Below are 23628 nucleotides of genomic sequence, written 5' to 3'. Positions count from 1 at the left end.
GATGGGGACACGACCAGGAGTGGCAGCACTTAAAATCTCCTTGTCCTTCACTAAATGAGAGCATAAATTAATTGCAGAGACAGAAACACAATCCATCGAGCGCATTTGGATGTCTGTTCCGCGAGGCCTCGATCACATCTCGCCTCCGCACTCAGACAGGATGACCGCCGAGGAGACACGGGGGCCACCGGGGACCCCGCGTTAAAATCTGGCCTGAAGATGAAGGAGGTAATTTGCAGGTAATGAGTACAAGTGCAATTTCATTTTACCCGTGAACTCTTTCAGCCTCTTTGTGGCGATTTGTTTGGTTTCCTTTCACTGTGTTTTGTTTCATTTTCTTTACTCACCCTCTTAAAACTTTATTGTAGTCATTCCTCTGCCTCTTGGTGGAGATTAGACACTTCTAGAAAGGGAAAAAAATGAAGTCCTTGGTCTTGGATTCTCTTATTTATGTTTTGTTCTCTGTACGGCGTGGCCTACTGAAGGCAGAAAGATATTCCTCTTGACTTTATTTTGCTCTGTCTTTAAATTAGAGCCACTGTCACCCAGAAGATGCATGCACTCATTGACAAAACCAAGGCGTTTACGGCCGACTCGGCCTGCTTGACTTTGACTCATTACCGTCTTGAAGGGCCCTCTTCGCGCAGGATATGGGAGACTTACGCCTAGACTAACAACGACAGCAGATGATGACGGGTGCCTGCAGATTTACAGCCCGGCGGCATACTCTTTCCACACAGTGCGTGAGAACATGCGTGCGCGCATGCATATTCAGTGTATGTCGAGAGGCCGGTGATGTAAACAGGCAGGAATGGCAGCGCTTTTCAAGTCTGGACGTGTTGTTTGGACAGTCACGCTCAGGTTGAGCTCCCTCCATGGTCTGCAGCATTCATGCGCTACTCCCGTTACCACCACCGCCACAGCTGGACCGGCAAAGCCTGATACGCTCAGAGAGGGAGCTGAGTGATTGCACTCTGTTTGCAGATCAATGCCCTCCCTTCTAATCATCCAAGCATCCAGCCACGCTGGGTCTGAGTTGAGTTTTTTAATTTGGCACATTCGACCCCCCCCCCCCCCCCCCCCGCCCCCAACCTCTGCACGTCTTGGCGGCTGCAGGGTTTAGCTAGATGAATCAGGCCCCTGTTCAAGGCGACACATCTGGGGTCATTAACAGGATGGAGGAGGGGTCAGTCTTTTGAAGTTACTTCCTTACAGCTGCCCAATGGGGAATGGGGCTGTTAAATAGATAATAGGTGTCTGGACTATTTTGGGAGCACCTCATATTTAAAGGATTTATTGGTCCATTTCAGCCCCCTCTCTTTAACTTCCAAATTTGACCAGGGAATTGTGTCTGATTGAACTTAATTTGGGTTATTCTACTCTATCACTTGCACTAAATTACCAGCCCATAAGAGGGCTTTGGTATCAATCTTCCTGTTTTTCTTTGAAGATAAGACCCAGTCCGCTCACTTACCGAGTGCTCTGCTGGATTTCTGTGTCAAAATGTGACCTGTTATTCGCTCGTAATTGTGTCAGACAACCACAAACACTTGCACACACCCTCTCCACCACACCACACCACACCACACCACACTAACTTCCGCCTTGGATTAAACATGCTGGTTATGATGTTAATAGGTCAGATTACAAGCGCGTGTGGAAGTAGGGCATGCATCCACAGCAGCTCGCCTGTTTTCTCTGGCGTGCGAAGCTGGTGACTGTAGCCTAAAGCCAAAGAGCATGTAATTCAAACTGATCTCATGGTTGCAGTATAGATTTGGCTGTCTGGCAGCTGCTCTGGTTGACACATTTACACAGATGCTTTACATGAGCACCAGAAAATGCAAGTCACCTACTTCCTAAAGGGGCAGCACATCCGCCCCTGCAGTTCAACGGAGGGGAATGGGGTTTTGTTGGTATTGCTCACAGCACTGAAACACAGCATTTAAAACATCTTTCTCTGAACAGTGTCCAGTTACTTTGCATAACCATCACACCAGAAGAGCTACTTTCTGATCATAAATCAAAGAGGGTCACCTCGGTGCAATAATCTGGCCGATTGCCATTCATTGCTGCAGAATACTAAGCGGGAAATCTTCATGGTAGTCTTTATTTACAAGATAAAATTGAATTACATTTTCCAGTATTGAAATTTGGCTTTTTTTTTTTTTTTTTTGCCTGAATTGCTGCTGAAGAACAAGAAAGGCTGATCAATCAACACCCAAGGCTGCAGATATTGTTTTCTATAACAATTTATGTGTTATTTTGTCCAAACTTTTTCTCTAAACTTTCAGAAAATAGCCTGGTGTACATTTTAAAATGGCTTGTTTTGCCCTTAGACTTGATGTACATGGAGCGACTTAAACCTGCATTCTTTCTAGCGTCCAGCAGGGGGCCACTTGTTAGGTTGCCTAAAGAGGTTTGATTGTATAGAAATCAATGAGAAAATGACCCTGCTTCAGACTTGATTTATGTCCCCAGTAAGCATTTTACTAATAAGATTATAGTTTTAATTGCTTGTTTCGTATCTTATTTATTACAGCATGATGTTCTTACTGTGAATAATTATCACACATAGAGAGGGCCAAAAGCTTTTTAAAAGCAATGGAAATATCCATCATTTTGTCTGATCATCAGTAAAAAAAAAAAGGCCCAAATATATTTAAGTTATTCCGACTAAGAAAAACAGATAAATATCCAAACTTTACTTTGGGAAGTCAATGCAACTGATTTGTTTTTTGTGTTGTTTTGCACAAAAGTTTTTTCACCCCTCCACCTAACTTGACTTCTCCTACCCATCCACTCCATTGTGACCCCTGCGAATTCCCAAATGGCCCTGCTAGGAAGAGGATGAGGCGCTGGGTGTAAGTAATGCACTCCACACTGTCATCGTGACTAAGGTCTCCTGCTGGGATGTCTTCCTCAGTCTGTAGCTCTGTCTCACATGTGGGACACACATGCCTGCGGCCTGTTGGGAAGATGCTCAGAGAGGCTCCAGCGAGATGCTCTCGAGGGCCGACAGCTTCCTCATCACTAAATGCTTCCTCTGGCCGGGAATGAACATGTGGGACAGTCTTTGTGAGTTTGCACTCTAAATCCTCCCAAATGTAGTGGAAGTGTTGGGGTGGGGTGGGGATGAAGAAGGAATCTAAATCTGGTTGCTTCCATATGTCCATTTTAATTTGCACTCTTTGCAGGCTAGTCCTCGATTGCACCCAGTCTGCACAGCTCTTCTTCTAAAACCCCTTTGTGGTTATTTTAGAAGTCTTAGATGGCTAAAATGCTGTGGTTTGGGTGCATTTTTAATATTTGGTGCAAGTGTATAAGCGCTCTGATGTCACAGCAGTCGGTCAAAAAATATGTGAATGAAATATGACAGACGGGGCGCGCTAAATGCTTTGGCCGCTTGATCTCTTTTCCTCTTGCATGTGTGTCTTGTTGGCGAGGTTAAAGTTCTCTGGCGAGAGGCAGCGGTCATGAGGGCAAGGACCTTTGAAATGCTACTCCGCTGTAACACGCATGACTGATGTGCATGACTTTTACAGCTCTGACCTGTCCTCAAAGCCAAACTCTGCACCAAAGCCTCCAGTTTAGTTCCAGGGAGTTTGCCTCGCTCCTTCATTTAGGTCACGTATAAGAAAGGGTCTCCTCGCATGTTTTCTGCAAAACAGCTCTAAGAGGATAAGAGTGGCTTAGCATTGTGTTAAGCTAGGCAATCAGCCGGTGGGTGTACATTGCTGGAAAGGAGTCTGAGAAGAAGAATGGAATATTTCTGGACAAAAACAGACAGTTTCGCGGGGCCTTGTTAAGGCGATTGGAGCTGTCGATGAAGCAGTCACGCGAGGGCCTCTCATGGCCTCTCATGGCCTCGATTCAGCTGCACAACAAGGAGATTGTTCTTGCTATCATTTCACCAGCTTTGGGATATTCCAGTTGTGCACCGGTCAAATCTGATTAGAGGGTTTCAGTCAGCCAGAGCCTCTGACAGCACTGATAAAGGGAGAGTGCACCCACAGTCAGAGAGAGGGGAGCTTCTTCTTAGTCAGGTGAAATATTTGAGGTTTAGATATTTCACTCTGATCTTTGTAATTCTCCACATTATGCCCTTCATTCTCAAACATGAGCTCATGGGATTTTCTGTGATAAAGGGAAAGCAACAAAGCAAAAGGGCTCGCTTGCTTTCACTTCTAATTCAGAATTAAGACTCAGTGCTGCCAAGGACTGCTGGCAGCCAGAATATCCCCGCTATAGGAGGGTATGTCTGCTTTGTCCGAGCTGTGAAACATGCAAACATGCAGGTGGTCACTGGCAGGAGAGCGCTGACTAAAATTAACTAAAAACTGTTGCTGAAAAGAGGCACATTTGGAGGGAGCGCGGTTGAGAACGACAAGCTGGAAGTCCTGCAGAGATCTCTGATCGTGCAGCGAGCGTCCTGGCATGCCGCCTCCCTGTTAGCTTTTCTTGCACGGAAAGTGTCGATTTTAGTAAAGCCAAAGCCTCTTAATCACTAATAAAGACCCATGCAGCTACACATGTGCACGCACACACACGGGGATGACAAAACAGGGGGATCCCTGTCCTTAGTTGTGCAATTCTATCCCTGATTCCCCCCCCTCCCCGTCTGATCCAAGACTACCGGCATGCTTGCCACCCAGCAGGGGTTCTTCGCCTTTCTAGAGGGCTTAACATGGGACATATGGGAAAGTCTTTGCCTGCCAGATCTCTGTCTTTACACAGACTAGTGTCGGATAATGACACGCCGGAGACACAGCAAGCAGAAATGAGAACAGGAGATCTGCTGCTCAGTAACCCGGCCTCGGGACTGACCGTCGATTGAGCGAAAAGCACTCAGGCTTATATGATGACTGCGTGGCCTATTTTAGCCCAGAGACCCACATATCTGCAGTAGCGTCTGGGTCACTTTATAGCACTGCATGAGACTTCACACATGGAGCTCAGGGACGTCTGCGCGGTGCTTCTGGCCTTTTTCCGAAAAAATGGCGGCGGTAAAAATGGAGAAAAAGTCAAGATGGGGTGAGTTTTGAGCTGCGATTTTCAGCTTTTGAGAGAGGTTTGCAGCCCTTTGATCATTTTCAGGTCTGTGAAGGAATTTGTCATTGAAGGCTGGAGCTGAATAAAGGGGGATGCGGTTTTGATGAATAGAAATAGTTTTGAGGGAAGCGTTTGAAGTCATCGTGGCTTTTGACAGCTATATGGTAAAGAGAAAGAAGACAGGAAGTTTTTCAACGAGAGACGACACACAGTGCTTCACCTCCAGCTGTCCCGCTGTGTTCTGACGGTGCATCGTTTTGTACCTCCCCACATGAAAGCTTCGAGCTCGTGCGCTGGTCTCTGGCTGTGTGTTCGAGAGGAGGAGAGAGGGGTGTGCTAGCCTGAACGTCGTCAGACCCCAGGCTGAAAATTGATTGGACTCTTAATTGTATTTCCTGGACTGCTGACAAACGGTGCATTTGAAATTCAGCCGGCGCGCCACGAGGGTCAGGAGAGTCAGAATCGGCTTTTGCCTTTTGTCCTTTTCTTTGTCTCTCCTTCCCAGAACGATGCTTTAAACAGGTCTCTGGCAAGCACTTTGAGATTAATCACACTATCACACTGAGCATGTTTTTTATGTAAAGTAATGCTGTCATCTGAGAGCTATATTCCATCCATCAAAAGCATTTAGCACGCTCTCTCTCACACATGTAAATATGCTTTAGGTAGCTGAATGTGCAGCAATGACAAGTTGCACTGTTTATTTGTGATGTTTAGCTGGGAGCTTGTCCTGTTCTGTACTTAGCTGGATTTACTGCTCTGCAAACACATGTTTGCTTATTTAAATGCACTATTTTAATGCTCGAGGAACCACATTACTTCATAATTACCTTTCTCACAAACACTTACTAACAAATTAACGGTAATTATTTAAAGCAGTTCTATATATTGCAGCACTGCATGAGTTCCTGAAGGAAATGAGATTAGAACGAGTAGTTCAGGCAGAAGACACGAGATCACACTTCACATTTGGAGCAGATGAAATACAAGCCAGTTCCAAAAAAAATGTGGACGGTCTGTTAACTATCAGGAATATTTATAAGTGAGTATTATATTTTGGCAGGTTAACTCAGTGGCTTTTCATTGAGTCAGTACAACATCCTCAGGGCTAAAGAGGAGAGGGGAACAATAATGTTGAAGAATATATTCAGGTTTTGGAGCCACATATGCTGCCAGCAGACATCTTTGTCCTTGCTTATTTCAGCAAGACAACTCCAAACTACAATCTGAAAACATGAGCAACAAGAAGAGGAAAATAATTTGCTTTCAAAACTACAGCAGTCGGTCTCTTCAGTTCCCAAATGCTTACAGTGATGTTCGAAGACGAGGTGATGCAACACTGTGGTAAACATGGCCCTGTCCCTCCAGTGTCAAATGAGCATAAAATATAATTTCAGCAGCAGTTTCAACAACATTTTTAATATGTTAGATGATTTTCCAATTTCATATGGACTCAAAATGATTTGCAAATCTATGGAAATGTGGTTGTTGCTACAGCAAATGGAGAAAACGGAAGAGTAAATTTTTTTTCCCAGACAGAATAAATCTTTAGTCCAGATGGAGCCAGATTTTCCGTCAACAATAAGTACCTCCAGTCCCCCAGCACCACCGCTAAAAGTCAGTCTTTCTGTCCGAGCCCTTCAAAAGGACCAAAGTCTATCGAGTGAGATGCCACACACACACACACACACACACACACACACACACACACACACACACACACACACACACACACACACACACACACACACTGTGGCTTCAGTGGTCTTTGAAATGGAAGCGTTATGGAAAACGAGGCCGCTCCAGAGCTCGCCAGGCTGTTTAGAAACACAAAGGCTCTCTTTCAGGTGTGCCACAGAACCAGACCTTCTCCCACCTCCTCCTCCTCCAACCACAATATGAGAGGCAGGCAGGCAAGCTGAGGCATCAAAGTATTTCTCACCATGCTGCCACTTAGTAATGCGCAGGTCACTGAGGCCTTTGCCAGTTCACAGCAAGTTATGCAGGTGTGGATGTGTGTGCAGGACCACGCTGCAACAAAACCAAATGCTGATGTCACTCATTTATTCATTTAATTCGTCTTCATCTCTTTTCCCGGCTTATTTGCTGTGTGTTTTCATGCATTAGAATAATTTTGACTCCATCTGTTGTGTTGCTTAATGATATGTCATTGCAGTTTTGTGTTAAAAGCCCCCCCCCCCCCACACACACACACACACACACACACACACACACACACACACACTTTTTTTGTGCATTCTCACAAATTGCTGCCAATTTGCTCCTGAATCAACAAAATAATAGAGTGCGCATCACTTTTTGTTGGCGCAAGAGTCGCAGCTTAAGAAACAGAATGTGAAACAAAAGGTTAGATGTTAAAAAAAAAACGACCTTCAGGACTTTTTGAAAAATTGCCAGGGATTTATCTTTTAGACAGATAGATATCTCTGTGACATGATAATACACAAAGGCAGACACTGGTGCTGTATCTGTTGGTGGTCACCTGCCCAAACCCCCTCAGCTCAAGGACTAGTCCCTACTTACAATGCTGATCATTCTCGTCCTTGACCCGGTGTCAGCGTCTCCGGACACTGAAGCTGTCCACGTCTACGCCCTCTTTCCTCTATAGGCTGTGCTGATTAAGGCCAGCATTTAAAGCAGGAACTGGAGCAATCTGCCGCCAGCCCTGCCTGACACTTTGACTGTTCAGTCAGCACCCAGCAGCCTGATTACAGCCGGCTTTATGGCTCAGCCAGGACACATGGTGTGCCTCTGCCCTGCCTGCCTGTGTTCATTTTCACCCACAACCACATTGCCAACAGCCGGTGCTGATCACTCGAAAACTCCTAGGATCGTTGTTGCACTCTTCTGTTTTTGGTTTAAAAAAGAATGGATTAAACCACCAGTCAGTCACAATATTAAAACCACAGACAGGTGAAGTAACATGGGTCATCCTTGGGCCCTGGTATTTATATGGTTCCTACTTTGTACCATCCACCAAAAAATTGTTGCAGACCAAGTACAAAGACACCCCCCAATGGCACCAGCCTCCCTGAACAGGACAGTACACCCTGCCATGCCACAAAAACAGCTAGGGGGTCAGCCAGAGAAACACAAAGGCTCCAAAACGAGCTCGAGCCACAACCTACAGGACGTAAAAATATGGTGCCAGCAAGCTGGTGCGAGACAACGGGGATACTCCCAGAAGTCAGATCAGAACAGTTTTGTTGGCACAATCGGGGAACCCGCACAATATTAGTCAGGTGGTTTGTTGTGGCTGATGGTGTGGTGTATCTAAGACGACCAGATCAAGATGAAGGGCAAAGAGTGTTATCTGTGCGGGGCTAATGATGAGAGGTAGTCTGAACTTCTGATATTTCTAATAAATAAACCATGCATGAAGGACGAATATACTTTATTTGAATGGCAGTTTCCGAAATCCCTCACAAATTTAAAACAATAAACTAAAGCTAACTGTTATTCTTATGGTCTTATGTGATATGCGATGGTCTTCATACACCCACATGTTTCCCTTTTCCTGCCCCAGTTACTGTTAATTGCCATTTCAGCTGCCCTCAGGACACTCAGGAGTCGAGCTTTATAAAATATAGCCATTCAAAATGTGGGAAATTGTCTCAACATGTGGGACAAGGCACAGTGGATAACAGGAGGGGAGTAAAGTGGTATACCTGGTTACCCTAGCTGTATAATGTGTGTATTAGTGCACTTTAGAGGTAGTTTTTGACCTTTGGACGTATACAGCTTAGTTATTGCTGCCTGTTATGATAATATAACCTTAACTGTTGGTCAAAGCTTAATTTTATTAACTTTTTTTAAGCTTCGTATTTAAATAAGACTCAATCCTAAAATCTTGAAGAATTTCTATAAGGTTAAACAAGTTTCTTTTATATTATTGTGAATGCGTGTCCTTGTAGCCGCCTCATGCGGTTTTATGAATGTTTGACATTCTTGTACAAATAAGTACAAACTCACCCCGATAGCATTGCCTGTAAATGCGTAAAGGACTTCCAGAAATTGATTGAAACTCTGGTTAGTTAAACTTTTTGAATGATTCATGCACTTTTGCACTGCCTCGATAAGTAATACAAGGCCTTCTGTCACACTGACAGGCACATGAGTCATGGCTTTGAGGCTGGAGAGAAAAGGAGGTGATAGTCCTTGCTAATGCAAATTGAATGCAGCAGACTGGGTTGAATATCACTCAGAACATTCAGATTTACATCTCAGCTTTGCCATGTGGGTCCTCCTTGTTTAACTTCACCCTGAATCAAACCAATAAAAAGTCGAATAAGAAGAAAAAGATGGTGTCATGAAATTCAGATGATTCCCATCTGACACTGTCAAAGCTTTTCTTTTGTCAAGATGCTTTTATTTTGTATTTTTTTTACAATGGCTGCCTGTCACTCCTGATCCACCGTTGCTCCTGAATGTCAGTTTCATCTTATCACTTCCGTTTACATGATCCCAGCAGAGTCCAAGATTATCTTTCACAGCTTATCTATTGCTGGGGTAGCTTTCTCTCTTTTTTTTTTTTTTTTTTTAACTGAATCACAAAGAGAATACCTGTAGGGTGAAAGGTCACCATACAGCGCGGGGGGATACAGAGGACATGTGGCTGCTATTTAGATGGAAATAAGTAGAAGCATTTTCACTCTCCGGTGCCTGTTTTGCATGCAGCTTGTAGTGTTCGCAGCACAAAATAGAAGCAAAGATTGTTTCTGAGCAGACGAGGCCCTGAAAGTCAGGGTCACTCGCTCGGTTTGTGCTGCCATGATTGTGCTTAATTCAAGCCATCGGCGGACACGAATGCGGCTGTACGCTGACACACGCCTACAAAATCTCACACAATAAGTCAGTAAGAACTGTGTTTGCAGTTTTTGTACTCAGTCTGGTCATTTTGGACGACGTGTTCCCCGCATAGCGAGCGGAGCAGAAGTTGGGAAACGGTCCAGAAAAATTGCCACTCATCCATCTTGTGTCTTTGGCTCTGATTCAGTCCCATTCGCTTTTTCATTTTCACTTCAGGGCCATTTGTGTGTGTGTGGTGTGTGTGTGAGTGTGTGTGCGCACGCAAGTGTTTGTGTGGGCTTGTTTATGGAGAGTATGAGGAAAAAAAACCCAATTGAAGAACGCAATGATCCGTTTCAAACAGCAAACTTTTTAGATAGCTTGAAAATAGATTCCATATCAGATGTTTTTAGCCAAACCTTTGAGCCTGCTCATCATTTTGAAGCTGCTGATGCCTCTGGTATCATATTAGTTCGGGCATTTTATATGATCTTGAGGTCATTTGGACCTTGGCTCAAAGTTACTGCTTTCTGGAGTAATGTGACCTAAAAGCCTGAAAGACACAGTTATTAGCTTTTAGATAGCTTTTGCTTGGGTGAGCGTGCACAAGAACAAGGAGTCCTCAAAATTACATTAAAAAAATATGTCTTTATCATGCAGGAAAAACACTGTTGGTAGGGCAGTGGGATTTGTTGTTTGCCTCCAATGTGAGGGCTGCGATAGAGGTAGATGTTGGCTTGTAAGATACATGCACGGCCACGCCAAAAAGTAGGACAGTCGCTGGGCTGAAAAACATGTCAACACATGAAAACAATCATTAGCTCACACACACACTGCAGAACTCCAGTTTTACCCATTTATTGCATCTTGGTAGTGTGTAACATATTGATTGCAAACGCCCTTCATCAGACAATAATACACAGGGTGGTGCCATCTCAAATCACATATTGTTTGTTACATGAACACATCACGTGGAGATTTGTAGTTATCTGGGATAGGTTCATAATTGTAGTTTGCTTATGTTTCCATTCCCTTTTTTTAGTTTATTTTACATCCCCTATGTTCTCTGTGTTGGTGTTTAGTTACTTCCCATTGTATTTTGTGAGTCTCCTGTCTTGTGTGCGCTGTGTTTAGGTTTGTTTCCCCTCTGTCTCGTTAGTTTGATTCTGTTCACCTGTGTCTTGTTTTTCTCAGTTCTCTCCCCATAATTACCTTGTGTGTAGTTAAGCCCTCAGTTTGCCTTAGCTCCTTGTCACGTCGTACAGGTTTGTTTCCCCTGTTCGGTTCCTCCCCGTCACTGTTTTGGATTACTGAACTTTCCTCCAGCCATATGGATTTCCTGCCTCAGCCTCAATAAAGGTTTACTTTTGTTTGTTTAGCCCGTCATCTGACTCTGCATTCTGGGTCTGTACTTTCCACATCCACATCTCATCTCATGACAAAGAAAGCCTGGAAAACTCTTGCTCAAGACTTTCAAAATATTACACGAAAGTCTGGCTTCTAGGAAGCAAAAAATAAATAAATGATGAGGGACCCAAGACAGCACAACACCATATATGTCACATGTACTGTTTCCTATACAAAAAATTTACTAAACCGTCATACACAATATACAATGTGAATAGAGGCCTTCAGGTCAGTCCAACATCATCAAGTATAAGAAAACACTAAAGTGGCGCCTCCATTGTTTGATACAGTAACTATATTATTGGCACAAAGACAGATCTTTAAAAGGTCTAGAGGTTTTGCCTTTATACGCCAGCCCACAAGGGCATTTAAGCATATATACTGTGCTGCATATATACTATGTTTAGCTGTGTGTGGGTAGTTTTATGAGTGAAATTACATTGCTGATTCCCACTACATTCAACCATGTAGTGGAAGAAGATGAAGTGCTTATTGTAAGTGCACGACTGATAATAAGCACTTTGTCAGTCAACTTTGTTAGGGAAATGGCAATGAGCAGTAAAATCTTTTGCCAATAATGCAGAGATTTCAAATGTCAGCAGCACATCAGTTGGTTCTCTGAAGCTGTTTTCACTTGTGAATTGCAGTCTAAACTTGGCTCAGTTACCCAGTATTACAGGTCACTTGGGCCTGTTTAAGTGGCCTCCTCCTTGGCTCACCCTTTCTGGCTCTCTTGCCCTCCCGCTTGTGGTTTGCTTTGTTAATAAATGGTATCAATCAGATGCAAAATGTACGTTGTGTCCTTCCTTGTGTTTTAGAGCCAACTATAACATAATGGGGGCTCGTCCGGTTTGAATGTGAGAAAGCAAACGCTAAGCGGTCTTTATCCTGCTGGCTTCCTTTTAGTGAGTGTGTGGTTCTGTGTGCAGATAACTGTCTGGGGGATTCACAGCAAGCCAGTGTGAATTGGACAAGCTTTTACTGTGTGGGAGAGAGCAATCCTGGACAACGCCCAGACCTGATTTAATGTGTGAAAATGAATTTAGAGCTGACAGGACCCCCCATTAAGGAGGAGTTAATAAAGGGGGGGGGGGGGGGTTACTGGCACCAATACTTCCAACATCCTTGTCACGCAATAGTGCACATTACGCTCTGATGTTTTGTTGACCCTACATGCACCCTGCGCTCCTCCCTATGCAGACTGTGGCAACGTATAACATTACCTCACTTCCACCTTTGCTGGGGTGATATTTAGCAATTCTGTTGTACTTCTCGAAGGCTAGTCCTGTCAGACAGATCCTGAAATAAAGAACTGAGGATTAGTTTTAAGGCTTGATGGTCATACAGAACGACAGCAAATTTGTCAAAGTGCATGACAGAAACACTGTCTGTTTAGACAGACTTTTAGGTCTCCACAGCAATAAATATTTACCACTAAAACATCTTAGTTTCTCATAATGTGTGTTTTGTGTGTGCAGGATGGAAGAGACAGTGCGGTCGCTGCTGCAGAATCAGGGTGTCCTGGAGGAGACTGCTGTGGACACAGTGGACATCATGAAGGTCTACAAGGTAAACTCCCATGAGAGCTCACCACTCTTCTTGTGGTCATTACATTGAGACTGTGATGACAGTGATAGTCCATCTTAGGAAAAGATACAGAAATGCTCAAAAGGCAAATAACATTTGTTATTTTATGTATTTATTTACTGATATGCAGTAATAATTTAGCAGAGAGATGCATCTTTATCCTCCACTTTCTTCTTCTTTTTTTTTTTTAAATGTATTTATTTTTTTTAGCTGAGAGCCAGGATATTGACTAAAGCAAGAATGAGTCAAGGTGAAAGAATTCATTCCCGGCCCTGTTATGTAAGAGAAATAGCTGGTGGGATTGAGCAGAAATGCAGAAAGAATAAGTAATACCGTGTATTTTTTTTGAAGCTCGGGTCACCTTTAGGGTCTCACTTCACAATTTGGAGTTGAGCATGTTTACACAGTGTTGCAGTGCAGAAATGTTTCAGTCTGTCTGTCATCAGTGTGGTGTTATCTGACAGCCCTAACTGTAGGAAAAAATGGTCTTTTCCTTCCAGCTATGTGTGGTGCATTCATTTGTAGACTTGGAAATACTTCGGACTCTACGGATATTTATTAAGCCTCACCGGTGCTTTGTTTCTTATATGTCACACTAGGGGCACACAGTAACTATAGTGTCCATAAAGCAGCAGCCACATTATTGTCTTTAACTTCGAGCAGGTGAAATGAGAGCGAAATGCCTCGAGGGAAGAGGAGAAAAGGGCAGCCGCTAGTTCATGAAGTGCGCAATAAAAAGAGTGTCTTTATTAATGACTACATGTGTATATCACAAGACAGAAATAGATGTAGAATTTTTTTTTGAGTGATGAGTGCAAATAAAAGTGTCCTGAATAAAAAACAAGCACTGTAATGTTCACTGTCAGTGGCTCTACTGCTTATGCATTCCAGTGAGTTCAAGTGAAACATGGGTTTAGCAGCCATAATAATAGACTCACGTCTGAAAGTTGTCCTGAGGCGCAGAAGTCATCATAAAAATACAACTAGACAGCGCAGTCTTATGAAATATATATCAAATGAATGCTCTTTGTTAATATGCAGATGATGTTATCTGTGCATGTAAAATTATCCCTTACAAAGGGAGTATAAAGAGGAGAAGCATTGGGATAGTGGTGAATAGAAGTGGAAGGCAGGTGCATTGGGGAAAGATTTTGAGTTCTGAGCAAAAGATTAAGTGCCAAATCTGCAGTTCCTCTAGTGGCCACTTGAGGCTGGCTTCAAAAGTGAGTCAATCCTCCATAGACTCCCATGTTAAAAACTAAAAACTAACTTTACAGCAAAAAAAAAAAAAAAAAAAGCATAAGCAGTCTCTATGGATAGTTTTTTTTCATAAAAAAACTGAGTGGAGTGAATTTATTTTTTTAATAATTTTTGTTACTGTTTGGCTTCAGGAAAGATTTGAACCCTACTCTCCCAAGTGAAAGTCCTGTGCTCTTTAGTCTAAAAGCCTAAAAACAGACCTAAACGAGGATCAGGAATCTGCATTCCCCTCAGAGCTGTTTGAGAATGAGAGCAGAGCAGTTTGAAGAGAGAAACTCCACTGCCAACTTTAATAACTTGTCCATCTGGTTACCAGAGTTGAGGGTAGCAACTGTGCTGGCATAAACAGCTGTAGCCAACTGGTGCCTGCTAGGACTGATGTCCACTAATAGGACTAATTGGACCTCTCTTATATCATTTGTTGTGTTGGTGTTGAAAGATTTTAATTGAATTATCTGAGGAATAATATGACCTACTAGGAGGTGCAGAAGTTTGTCAGAGCTTCACATCATATACAGATCTTGGACCTGTATATGATGTGAAGTTATGATTGTTCATATTGTGAAACATCCTGCAAATGAAGGAGTCGCTCTCATGACTCAGCTAGTGATGAGACTCCCTGGCCAATCAAATGCCTACAAACCATGTCAAGTCGAGTCAAGCTACGCTGAGTAGGGACTAATGGAAATGCAGCATAACTTTGTGTTATTCAAATACTCAGCAGTTTAGTGCAGGATAAACAGGGTACTTTGCTGTACTGTGGTAAATTTACAGTAAAGTTCTGTGTTGGACTGGTTCACAGTGTCTGTGTTCATGGACAGAGTTTGGTTACATCAAATGTAGCAGAGATGAATTTGAATTTAAGCTTATGATACTCAGATTCAGTGACTTTAACCTTCATACCAACTGTATACAGTCTGGTATAAAGTATAAACAGCATACGGTCAGTGAAGGGGATGGAACTCAGCCAAGATAGCTCATGAAATATTGGGTTACATCTTGTTGAATTCAGTAAACCTCAGAGCAGCAGCAGCTGCACAGGTCAGCCGATCACAGCCTGTGCACAAAGAAAATCTACTGGAGCTCAGAATCAAAATTGTTGTGAGTAGTGATTCTTCTCCCACACTGGGCCACTACAACCGATCTTAGGGTTCCTCCACCTGTTGAATCCCACTTTAACCTCTGATTATTCTCATTTTTCTGTTTGTGTAGAGGCAGAGTCATCCTCTACAGTGTAGGCGACAGCAAATAGATATTTTTTTAAACACTCTTTCTTTTTCTTTGCTTGAGTTCTACAAAACAGTGTTCATTAGGACTAGACAATACAGACAGAGCTCCACTTAAATTATTCGAAGCCTCTCCCTCCAGTCAGTGCTAACTTTGGCTTCAGGAAGAATTTGAACCCTACTCTCCTGAGTGAAAGTCTTGTGCTCTTTATTTAAAGCCTAAAAAGAGATGAACTGGAGGTTCAGAAGTTTACATTCCTCTCAAAACTGTTTGAGTTAGAGATCATTTTTATTATAATTTTTTGTCCAGTAAAGCCCAAAGCATTTATTTATTATACAGTCATTTCCACTTTGGTTAATATTTTAAAAGGATACATTTAAGTTATCTTTCAGCATCCACCTCTGTTGTGCATCATGATTAATGTTTAAAGCACAAGATATTCAATTTATTTAATAGCTTATTTTTAAGGGAAAAGTTCAGAAAAACACAAAAGCTGCAGAGCCTGATGCATTGTACACGTGTATGTAGCCAAATCTAATTTTCAATGCTAGTTCCTTGATAGGCATTCAAATGTAACTTTTTAAGTAAAAAGTAATACAGCACATGAAACAAACAAATAAAAATGAGTACTTACTGTAAAACAACTAAAATAATAGCACAAGCTCATGTACACAACTATTAGCTAGTTAATTAGCTTGTTAATGTTTAAACCAGGAATTAACTGATTTACAGGAAGATTAAAAATCCCGAATCTTCTTTGATAACTTAGCAGACATCGAGTTATGCTAAATGAATAAGATGTGCATTATAACTTGTTTATTGTACTACATTAACATTAGCGTTTAGCATGTTTGCACACTAGCTCTCTACATAGTGAGCTGCTAGCTTATCTTAGCTTGATTACATCACATGAAAATGCTCATAAATTGTCATATGGAAAGATATGATGGGCCACAAACTGTAATAGGCACGTGAGGGGGGTTTCTTTTTATTTTTTATATTTTAGCTTCAGTAGCTGAACATTTAAGAATAAACTTTTCCACAGTGATCTGCTGGATGAACTGTAAGCATTTCCTCGTGTGATCAGCAGTGGATGGACATTGTCAAAGAGAATATACTTGGAGGGTTATTGTGCTATTCCCAGCTGCTATATAACTGAACACCAGCCGCTCCTACGCAGTGATGTGCTGCTGCTGTATTCTGTGTATTCAGCAGGCAAACTCAATAACTTGAAAGGGCAGCGTGAGGGACAAAGTTCCCTCCCCTCTCCCACTCCAGTCTCTCTCTGTGGAGATTATTACAGAGCCCTTTAATGCTGTCTGATGAGCAGTCTCTCAAACCACAGGCTTCACAAGCAAACGAAAGCAGACTTAAAATCTTGACTATAAAGTATTGCCTTGGACGCAATTGTCTGATGGAATCGAACAAGAGTGAAAACCTAATACGTGTTTAGACGTGATTCAATCAAGCTGGGGGTGGGGGGTGTTTTGAAGGACATTATTTTCAATACTTTCCAGAACAGAGTAGCAGCTTGGTCTGTAAAGCTTTTGGATTTAAAAAATACGAGTTGCAGCCATTCATCTGTGATGCTAGCCTCATTTGTGTCCAGCACATTAACTGCAGGTGTCTTCAGACTTGACAGCTACCTGTTAAGGAGGAAAACTTTAATGCAGGTGCACAGTGATATATCACACTGTCTGTGCTTCACTCAAATTCTCACTCTGCAGCTGTGACTCAGGATGCAATGTCATCTGGCTAATATGTCATTAACACTAAGTGGACACATAATTTTATTTAAAGCTTGCAGCTAATTTGTTAAAGTATTAAGAATTACAACTAGGGATCCCTTCTAGAGGTTTAAGGATAAATCTGAGGGGTCAGAAGGTGATGAATGGTTGAGAAAATAATAAAAATATAGCTCTTTGTGTCAAATTTAGTTACTTACTGTCCATCATTTCTTCACGTATTTACTTTTCCCTGTGAACCTTCGCCTCTTTCAGCCTTTAACACTTATTCAAATGAAAGAAATCAAAGACCATTGGAGGAGAAAATTGCCCTCAAAGAGTCACTGCTGATTTTTAAGTAATCAGCCACACTGGGATATCAGATGCTGCAAAGTGTTTTGCCTCGTCAGGTCTTGAACATTTATTCAAGTGAAGAGTTTGGTGAAGGAAAATAAAATTTTCTTTCTCAAAACCCATCATCATATACAACATTGGATGAGTGAGTTTTGTTATTGGACTACTGAAGGACAAAAAAAAAAAAAAAAAAAACCTGCTTAAAAATTTCCAGAACCATGAACTGTACATAAAAATGGATATAGCCACCACTGTGAAGACCCATTGTTTTGTGGATTACGGTTTGAGGCCTTTATTTAATTGCACAATAAATTTTTAGGGAATAAAGGAAAAAATTAAAATGCCAGCTGATACAAATTAAAACTGATATATGCAAATTAATTTTTTTTTTTTAATTTGACAATATTCATGGTTCACGCTTTAAAGGGTGAAGTTCAAAATTTTTTTTTTTTTTTTTCATGTTTCATAAAATTTCAAAACTTCCAGATTAACAAGCAAGAATCAGAGTCAGAAATACTTTATTGATCCCAGAGAGAAATTTTTGGAAATCCCCAAATACAAAGAAAAAAACATTTGTTTATTTTCTCAAATTTTTTTTTTATCTTGAAGATGTCAAACTGTGTCTGTTCTTTGAATTATTGTGGTTTAGTAAAAATGCAAATAGATGAATACCCAGCATGTTTGTAAATGATAAAAACTCTGTCACCAGCATCACTAAGAAGGTAAATATTTGCTCCATAACTGGCCAGATTGCACCCATAGTCATGGGTGGCTGTGCTGAGTTTACCCCCTCACAGCCAGTTGTTACACAAGGGTAGTGCACTGTTTATGCATCACAAACTGTTCAAAAAACTTTATTTTTCTGACATAGTTTTGAGAGATTTGCAGATAGTAAAGGTAATATAACAAACATTAGAAATATAGTAAGCCTATTTCTTGATTGCATCATTGCTTGGCTGTTTTTGTGTGCAGGTGGTATTCTCGATGCTCCAGAGATGGGTGTTTTTAACATGGGAGTCTATGGGGGTTGACTCACTTTTGGTGCCAGCCTCAAGTGGCCACTAGAGGACGTGCTGTTTGTTTTTGTTTTTTTCTCTTTGTTGGTTTTATTTTTCAGCCTTGGAGGGCAGTGCTTGCCCAGAACCCAAGCTGGGAAAGCACTGACTGGTTATCACTTGAAAGTCCAAAGGCCAAATCTAAACATATGTAATCTAAAACATAAATTGTTATCCTGTCCTTAAGTTACTTTTCTAATTTCAGATGTTACCTTATACTGCATAGTTCTTGTCTGTTACAGTTATTAAGGTAAGATGAAATGAGATATTTAGAGAACATCACTGCTCAGATCTTATTAATGTATTGAGCCTGTGATGTGTGCTTGCAAAGGTCACCAGTTGCAAACACTGGAACCACTATTTTAGGTTTAAAAATGCCAGAAAGCTATGACTTTCATAGCTGAACTACTGCCAACCCAAAATTCACTTAATTCACTGAAGAGTGGATACAGCTACTGCTTTTAAAGTATAACACGCAGAACAAAGTGTTCATCATAGTTTCCTAGAGCCAAGGTGATGTCTTAAAATCTCAGACAAACACCTGATATAAAAGAGAGAAAAACAAAACAACAAAAGCTGGAACAAGCCCCGTTTTGGGCTTGTTTTTTCTTTTAAAATTACTTATAGTACTATGAATTGTATTTTTCTGTCCATTTAGTAAAGAAGCAGATGATGATTTTAAGCATCTAATGTGAGGCTTCAAAGATCCCTTGAAAAACATGAAGAGTGTTCTGGCCAGGAGCTCATCGTGTTTTCTTTTAGCAGTTTGGTGTTAGCCAGCCAGTGTCTCATTATTAGCTACTTAATACCAGTGTTTAATTATCACAGATGTCAGGAAGCACCAGAAGACAAGAGACAGAAAATGACTGCTGGCAAAGAGACTGAGAGCAAGACAGACACCGTGTCAGGACAAGGAGGGAGAGAATAGGAACCCCATTATACAGAAAAGAGAGCCCCTGAAGGTCACTGCCACTCTTTAGAAAACAAGAGAAACATGATTAGGGATTATGGGATGTTTTGGAGCTCTGTTGTTGAAGCAGCTTCCCTGTTGTCCCATCTGCCCATCTGATCCTCTCCCCTTTTTCTTTCTTCTTCATTCACTACCTCCTTCCCTCTGATTTCTGCCTTTCACGCCTCCTTAACGGTTTTACCCTGAAACATTTGTCATACCTCTATTTTCAATCCTTTCCTCCCATCTGCTCTGCTTTTTTTTGCTTGCCAAATTCCTGCTTTCATTTTGTTCTACTTATTATTTTCCCCTCTTTCCCTCTAACCTCTTCTCACTGTCTGTGCGTCAGGATAAACTCTCCGAGGAAGTGCAGAAACAGCACGGCGGCCCCGAAGAGAATGGCTCCCTGCCGGCGACTCAAGCGGAGCTGGACCCCGAGCTGCTGCTGAATCCCGAACAAAACGCCAACCAAGCAGAAGAGGATAAAGACAAAACCAAGGTCCTGTTGGAGCGCCTCAAGGCCCTGGAGGTACTACTTCACACCACGCTTTTCTTTTCTCTCTCTGTCTCTCCTGCTTCGAATTTCTCAGCTTTCTTCTCTCTCTGCCTACCTTCTTTCTGCTTTGTTTCCCTTTACTTCTTTGCATCCACACTCCTAGCCACCCCTGGCTATCCTTTGTGGCCAGCCCGTCTGCCAGTTGTCAGAGTCCTTGCTCGGTTGTGTCTGAAAGCATGACAGCTCATCAAATTCTCCGGTCTCCTTCGTTTGGAGAGCAAAGTCATCCTATGAGAATCGCCGCCGGGGCCTCAGGCTGTACTCCAGCTTTGGTTTGTTTTCCTCTGCGCTTGGGGATTTGAGCTGTACTCTGCCACGAGCCCCAAGCAGCAGCCAAAGCAGGAGCTCAGCCACAGCGATCCATGCTGTTTGTTTCTTTTGCCGAAGCCACCGGACACATATCCTCTCAGATCTCTTCAGCAATTAAAGGGCTCAAGCTTAATTAAGTTAGGCCTCCAGTTTTAACTAATAAACTCCCTAAGTGGCTCTATGTGGCTTTTTGGTTTTAATGTGGAGGGTGCGTGGCACCCCAAGTCATGTCACTCATTTTACATACCACCATCCCAGCGAATGGATGTCATACCTTGTTATTTGTCCCACATGGCCAGGAGCTGCCCTTTTCTATGTTCCAGTGTGGCTCAGGAGGCTATTATCATCTGCTGTATCAGTGATAAACAGAGAGCAACACAGATTATGTAGGAGGAAGTGAAGAAGTAGTTGTAGTAAATGCCATGACCGGTTCCTAACCCTAACCATATACTTGGGTGCCTAATCCTGACCCAGGGGTCTTGAACTTGCAGCTCCAGAGCAGCATGTGGCTCGTTTATCCATCTACATTGGCTCCTCCAGTTGCTGGGACAAAACAATATGAATATGGAAACACCAAGTACCAAGGCTCCTTTCTTACTGTGTGCTTGATCTATGGCTGCAACAACTTTTACTTTTACTTTTACTTTTTTTTTAAAGCTATTATGCTATATGGAGCATGACTGATATACGTTTTTTAAGACCAATACTGATATTTGTTGATTTAAAAGTCTGATAGACATCAATAGATTTCCGTAAACACTGTTATGTGTAGTGCTAAGTTTAAAGACAATCTTGATTACTTTAAGCTCTGCTTGGATCAGCTGGTTGTGTTTGTTCCAAATGCATGTTACCAACAGGGAAGTTGTAGAGTGCCCTCTGGTGAACTAACTGTGCAATGCCAACACTCATAACGAGGTTGAAAGGTGTTTCTCCTGTCCCTTCTGTACTTTTAAAATTTTCATTTATCAACTATCATAAATGCCAATACTAATATATAGGTCAATAGCTAATATCAGCCGATAATATCGGCTCACCAGATACATCGGTCAGACTCTGATCTATATGTTTAATTAATCAAAAGAAGGCTACTTTCAGTATGATTCATTTTCACAAACACAGGTAGGAACCAAAACTATGCATGAGTGGATTTTTTTGTTTATTAAGTTAAGATAAATAACTTGTTATACACAACAAATATATGGTATTAATGTAATGCAAATACAAAGGTAACTACCAGATAAATACTAGTTAAATATCAATATTATCATATAAGGCCTACTGCAGATTAGTTGGGTGTGATTAAAAAATTATAATTTTACCTGTTAGTCATTCTGATAGCGTAACTGTCAGCTTCATTATGAGGCCCCCCAATTTTTTTTTTTGCGTCTTTATGCAGCTTTTTTAGGGCAAGAATTACTCAAAACCAAACAGCACGTGAAGTGAAATAAAAGTAGAATGAATAAAATAAAAAGTACATTGTTGCAAAAGTATAAAAGATGGATGTTGAACTCTTGAATAAAAGGATAAAACCTCCAACACCATTCTTGCTTCACTCTACGGACTTTGGTTGCTGTTTTCTCTTTCGCTTTGGTGGCGCAACCTGCATTTAATGAGGTGGTAATTACCTGCTAGTACCAAGAGATACAACAGGGTACCTACTAGTCTGTTTAATGGGTTGATAACATTCAAAATAAGTGCTCAAGGACATATTTTGTGTAGACAGGTTGATAATAAAGCAATCCAAATATTTCAGCAGGTGCCACCTAACATCAAAAGTATTCCAAATAAAAATAAAGATGTATTTTTTCAGGAGTCTTTCATAGTAAGAACAAACACATGAAGGGAAGAAGAAGTGAAAAAGTAAAACCAGTCCTCAGAGTGTGTTTGATCTGTTTTCCTTTTGTTACCTGAAAGAAAACAGACCCTAATTATAGCAAAGAGGCAGATAATGGCCTGTTGCTCCTCCAGCAGGGAATTATCTTCCGAGACTGGCAGGAAGTATGGTCAACCTGTCCCAGCGATCCATCTGATGAAGCGCATTACGGAGATGCTACATTTTAAACAGCTTTATCAAAAGTTATCTGCCATTTTTATTCCATGCTGCTGTGTGGGTGATGGATGCACCACCAGCTAAAGCAGCAAGAACAAAACAGAGGCAATACATCACTGCCCCTCATTGTGCATAAACTCCACTGGCACTAAGTAAGCACTTCCCAGCTCCTGTTTCTGTTTCTCTTCATTAGCTTGGCAGGCACGCACTGCAGTCTGTAACTGGAGCCTAAATGAATACACAATACAGGTTCTGGGAGAAATGGCCGCTGGTCATCTTACTGATTAGGTGATAAAGGGCATAAATGATAAAATTACCCAGGAGCCCACAGCTCACAAACATGCCACATGATAAATGCTTAGCGAAAAAACTAAATTAAAATGTTTGAACCTGTTGTAAGACGTGGTAGTGAAAATAAATTTTAATGGAATTAGGCTGATCCTCAAAATGCCCATACTTTACATATTGATTTACTGGATTAGCTACAGTATATCACCAATTCACTCACCCATTCAAATCATTGAATTCAGGTGTTCCAATCACTTCCATGGTCACAGGTGTACAAAACCAACTTTGGGGGAACGGTTTGGGGATGGCCCCTTGACTGGCCTGTACAAAGTCCTGACCTCAACCTGATAAAATATCTTTGGGATGAACTAGAGCGGAGACTGTGAGCCAGGCCTTCTCGTCCAACATCAGTGTCTGACCTCACAAATGCGCTTCTGGAAGAATGGTCAGAAATTCCCACAAACACTCCTGAACCTTGTGGAAAGCCTTCCCAGAAGAGTCTATGCTATTACAGCTATAGATGAACCGTATAGATTAAGAATGGGATGCCACTCAAGTTCATATGTGTGTAAAGGCAGACAAGCGAATACTTTTGGCAATATAATGTAGCTTCCAGGTCTGAGAAGTAAAGCCAATGCAGGAGTGCCTTAAACTTGTATTCTTTTTAATGGCCATCAGGGGGCAATAGCTGCAGTTGCAGAAAGACTTTCAGGCCCGTAGAAGCCTATGGAAAACATCACTCAGCCCATACCTCTGTAAACTTTTTCCTGATGAGTTTAAGGGCTCAGTCACTCATTTTGGGTCTTATAGATTATATAGATTGTACAAAATAAAGTCCATTTTCTTGGACTTGTATCGACTAAATGTTTCATAGTTAGATCCGCCCCTCCCTTGTCGCATCTGGTTTCAAAACATCAGGATGGCAACAGCAAAAATGCCCGATTTGAGGCTTCAAACCAATGGCTGACGCTGCGGTAGCAACCTCCTTTTTTTGTACTTTC

At 41.8% G+C, this 23628-nt stretch overlaps 1 protein-coding gene across 2 annotated transcripts in view; it reads left to right on the top strand.

Annotated features, from left to right (window-relative positions):
- LOC115791772 (nck-associated protein 5-like) overlaps positions 1–23628 on the top strand; it is a 158108-nt gene that overhangs the window by 81668 nt on the left and 52812 nt on the right. For both annotated transcript variants that reach the window (XM_030746011.1, XM_030746018.1), the window contains 2 exons: positions 12747–12837; positions 19774–19953. In XM_030746011.1, coding sequence (XP_030601871.1) covers positions 12747–12837; positions 19774–19953 — 271 coding nt within the window. The remainder of the gene's footprint in view (positions 1–12746; positions 12838–19773; positions 19954–23628) is intronic.

The sequence above is a fragment of the Archocentrus centrarchus genome, chromosome 2 (assembly GCF_007364275.1).
Source record: "Archocentrus centrarchus isolate MPI-CPG fArcCen1 chromosome 2, fArcCen1, whole genome shotgun sequence".
Lineage (NCBI taxonomy): Eukaryota > Metazoa > Chordata > Actinopteri > Cichliformes > Cichlidae > Archocentrus > Archocentrus centrarchus.
The sequence above is the reverse complement of the archived record's forward strand: the minus strand, read 5'-3'. Positions and strand labels throughout refer to the sequence as shown.